At 51.0% G+C, this 4,416-nt stretch overlaps 2 protein-coding genes across 2 annotated transcripts; both read left to right on the top strand.

Moving 5' to 3' along the window:
- Positions 1-1,385: 1,385 nt before the first annotated feature.
- PHACADRAFT_26489 (uncharacterized protein) lies at positions 1,386-1,886 on the top strand (the record flags this gene model as incomplete). The annotated part of the gene is made up of 1 exon (XM_007392656.1): positions 1,386-1,886. The coding sequence occupies one exon, from the start codon at positions 1,386-1,388 to the stop codon at positions 1,884-1,886; it is 501 nt and encodes a 166-aa protein (XP_007392718.1).
- A 1,539-nt stretch (positions 1,887-3,425) lies between these two features.
- On the top strand, positions 3,426-3,641 carry PHACADRAFT_90188 (uncharacterized protein; the record flags this gene model as incomplete). The annotated part of the gene is made up of 1 exon (XM_007393201.1): positions 3,426-3,641. One exon carries the CDS (start codon positions 3,426-3,428, stop codon positions 3,639-3,641), a length of 216 nt encoding a protein of 71 aa, XP_007393263.1.
- Between the last annotated feature and the right edge of the window lie 775 nt (positions 3,642-4,416).

Genomic DNA, 4,416 nt, shown 5'->3' with positions numbered 1-4,416 from the left:
GAGAACAGGCTATCAGACGCCTGCTCCTGACCATTCAAGTCACAATACTTTGGATGTCTGACTCCAAAGGACACACATCCTGGCCACTTGTCAATCTCTACATTGGCCCCCTGATGCTGGACAACTGAACATGGCGTGAGTTTTGCAATGCCGTAACACGTCACGTCTTTGCCCATAGCATGTTTGGCACTGGCCGCATCCACACGAACATAAAACTGTGCCCAGGATGCCTCGGAGCCGACCATCTGCTTGGCCACTGCCTCTACCCCATGCTTGATGGCTGGCTAGGCCCACCACCCACCACAGTTAACAGAGAAGCAGAGCTGCTCATTCCTGCCCACCTGCTGCGCACCAATGACGTCGAGACCTCAAGCTCCTCACCCCAACAGCATGGAGAACATAGTGAACACGGTCGCGGCCGAGGCCAACGTCACAGCCAAAACTATAGCCAGCACCGAGGCCAACGCTGCCACTAAATGTCTGTACTATACTAGTAGACAGAACAATATATTACCTCCACTCATAACATCCGAATGACACAAATACTACAGGCCTGACGGCCCACCTAGTTAACAGTGCAGCTCCGCTGACACCTGGCTCCCAGCGTTAGTCTAGGCACTCTCGGCGGTGCCTAAGCATACCGACGTGGAGCTGGGAGCCCCACACTGAGGGCAGCAGCTGCAACGGGGCCAACAAGCTGCTGCCCGCCCTTTTTGGCCCAAATATACTGACCGTACGCGGGACAGGAAAGCCGAGAAGGTTCCCCCCCCTCATTTTTGCAATCCCCATCTGACGCTTCGGCGTCCGGCTGCCTTTTTAGGCGGGCTAGCCGTGCAGAGTTTCTGCTAACTGCAACAGCTGTATCTTAGTGGTGTCCGTGCACTCTGAGGTACAGTACGTGCAGGTTGCCCTCACCCAAAGTAAAACCTGTCAATATTGAAACAAACCCTGCACTGTTCCCGGTTCGAGCTCCTTGTGAGACTCAGGTCAGATCTAGCCTCGGTGTGTCCGCTTGGGGAGGAAGTCTACTTGTCGACCCACTTTCTGGACACACAGAGTTTGGCGATAGGCCAGTCACAGAGCTTCGGCTCTCTCCAGCTGTCCATACCGCAGGCATGGCCAGCTCGCCATCATTGACTCTCTTGTCAGAGCCAGGTGAGGGCTGTACCTCCGCTCCATCACCCGAGCCGCACCCACCACATACATCCCCTGCTACACCCCAGCATACACACCCAGATACTGCGCTGCGGCCTCCTCGAGCCAAACATCAGAAAACCCGAGCTAATTTCTATGTGGCCTCACTGAACATGAGAGGCTGAGACACTGACCCTGGATCACACCCTGCATCGAAATGGGCAGACATCAACCAAATAATAAAACAACAAATGACCGCCATCCTGGCCCTTCAGAAGATGCACCTGTCTGACAAACACTTAGTGCGTATTGCTGAACACTACGGACACCGCTTTACAGTATTCCACTCCCCTGACCCCTCTGCTCCTAACGCGCGTGGTGTAGCATTTGTAGTTAATACTAGCCTCATCAGAGTGACCAATGCACACGTCCGCACTTTGGTACCTGGTCGAGCCATCCTCCTTAGTATTCCCTGGCAGAATGACTGCACACTACATCTTTTGAATGTCTATGCCCCGAATGACCCCACTGAGAACCAACATTCCTGGTCACAACTCCTTGAGCACTGGACAACCAACCACTCGCCGCTTCCAAAAGCAGACATCATGCTTGGTGACTTCAACCTGGTCAAAGATGAGCTTGACTGCCTTCCACCGTATGCTGACCACACCAGAGCTGTCGTGGAGCTTAATGCACTAAAAACATGCCTGGGACTCTACAATGGCTGGCACACCACATACTCCGACAAATGAGAATTCTCATTTCTACAAGGTAGTACAGGCAGCCAGTCACGCATCAATTGCATTTACACTTCACATACCCTACTTCAAACAGCCTTCCAGTGGAACATCATATGCACTGGCCTATTAACAGATCACAGCATGGTTTCAACGCGCCTTGTAAACAGAACAACTCCATTTATCGGCTCTGGATGCTGGACCATGCCACTCTTCTTAAGGCACGATGAAAAGATTGCCTCCTACATCCAACAACGGGGGAAAGACCTTCTCCTCCAGATTGAAAATGCCTCCACACAACAAACTGCTGACAACAACCCACAAACCCGATGGGCCTCCTTCAAAACAGACATCGTAACCAAAGTACGAAATCAAGCACGCACCGCAATCCCCAAGATGGAAGCAAAAATCAAACTGCTACGAGCTGAACATACTGCAATCCTGGCCCAACCTAACATTGACACCAACTCAAGGTCCCAATGTGATGCTGGACTCTTACTCAAACGCATCACGAATCTTGAACACCAACGATTTGACAGCAACTGCAAATCATCTGCGGCTCAATATCGCATACTTAGTGAAACAGTCAGCCACTACTGGTCCTCAGTAACACAAACCCATAAACCACGCAACATTGTCTACTCCCTTGGACAACCGGACAACCCAAACCATGAGTCACGCTCAGATTGCATGGTGGAACTAGCCCGCAACTACCACGACGAAGTTCAGACTGACCCAGATGACCCTAGCCTCGCTGCGCTTACAGCAGCCACACGCACCTCCCTACAAGCAATCAACCGTCATCTAACAGCCGACGCGGCTGAATTTCTATCTGACAATCTCTCCTACAATGATGTAGCAGCCGCCCTAGACAGCGCTGCTCCAGGAAAAGCACCAGGTCTAGACAGCAGTCCCTATGAGCTCTGGAAGCACCTCGCACGAGAACACAACCAGGCCCTGAAACAGGGCAAGACCACCTCCTTCGACATCATCCTGGTGCTACAACTAATGTTTAATGACATTGAACTCCATGGGGCCGACCAATCCACTACCTTTATGGAGGGCTGGCTATGTCCTATATATAAGAAAAATGATCGTAACTTGATAAGTAACTACTGCCTGATCACAGTACTCAATGCTGACTACAAACTCTTCACTAAGTCCCTGGCAAACAAGCTACTCACAGTCGCACCCGACATTATACATGAAAACCAAGCGGGCTTCATGCCCAACCGCCAGATATTTGACTAAGTTTGCCTCGCACAGGCCATGATCGACTATGCAGAAGCCACGGATTCCAACGGCGCAATCATAGCCCTCGACCAGAAGAAAGCTTATGACCGCATCCAACACTCCTACCTCTGGCATGTCCTAGAACGCTTCAACCTGCCGCCGCAATTTATTCATATGGTACGCTCACTCTATCAACACGCCTACACCTCAGTCATAATAAACAGAGAGCGTAGCTCCCCCTTTCAAGTCACACGAGGAGTACAACAAGGTGACCCCCTATCATGTCTACTATTCAACCTGGCTATTGAACCTCTGACCTCCATGCTTCGACAGAGCAAACTATCTGGCTTCCACATCCCGTCAGCCCTAGATCGGCTAATCGTCACACTATTCGCTGATGACACAATGGTGTACCTATCAGAATATGACCACTTCTCTGACCTATCGGCCATACTAGACACATGGTGCGTGGCCTCCGGGGCCCGTTTCAATGTAAGCAAAACCGAAATCATTCCAATTGGTACTACTTGCTACTAATCAGCTGTAATAACCTCACTCTTACTCCAGCCCGGTCAACCAGCCCTTCTAATGGCAAACATCCCTGATAATGTCCACATTGCAGCTGATGGTAATGCCGTCTGCCTTCTTGACGCATACATAGGCAACCGGACCACCTCCTTCATAGTATGGGGGCTCTGCATTAACAAAATATGCGACAGCCTACATCGATGGGGCTAATACAAACCTTCCCTGGATGGCAAACACCTTATAATCAACATGATAGTAGGTGGCATGAGCCAGTACCACACCTGAGTCATGGGTATGCCAGCCCACATCGAGAGAACTCTAACACGCATCATTCACGACTTCATCTGGGATAGCGCTACTGTCCCGCCCATCTTCTACGACACTCTATGCCTACCAATAAATGAAGGAGGAATTAAACTCCTCAACCTACACTTCCGAAACTAAGCCATTGACCTTCAATGGCTCCAATCCTACCTCAACTTCTCACTACGCTGCCCACAATGGACGTACGTAGCCACCTTTCTCTACGGCAAAAGAATCCTCTGTAATTGCGCATATGTAGCTCCCACAGCACGAGTCAACCACTTCCTCCAAACCTGGAGAGTCAGCCAACGTGCGCCGAGGCCATCCCCCCGCATAGCCAACAGACTTACTGCACAGCCAGATGCATCTCCCAACGACGCCACCCCAGATACCACTTGCGCACTCTTCGACTGTCTACTGGCCATGATAAGAGTAGCCGACCTCTCCTCCACTCGACTATCAGCTGCAAAGCTGGACTGCA

This window comes from Phanerochaete carnosa (genome assembly GCF_000300595.1).
Source record: "Phanerochaete carnosa HHB-10118-sp unplaced genomic scaffold PHACAscaffold_3, whole genome shotgun sequence".
NCBI classification, from domain to species: Eukaryota; Fungi; Basidiomycota; class Agaricomycetes; order Polyporales; family Phanerochaetaceae; genus Phanerochaete; species Phanerochaete carnosa.
This window is presented reverse-complemented; position numbering and strand designations above follow the sequence as displayed.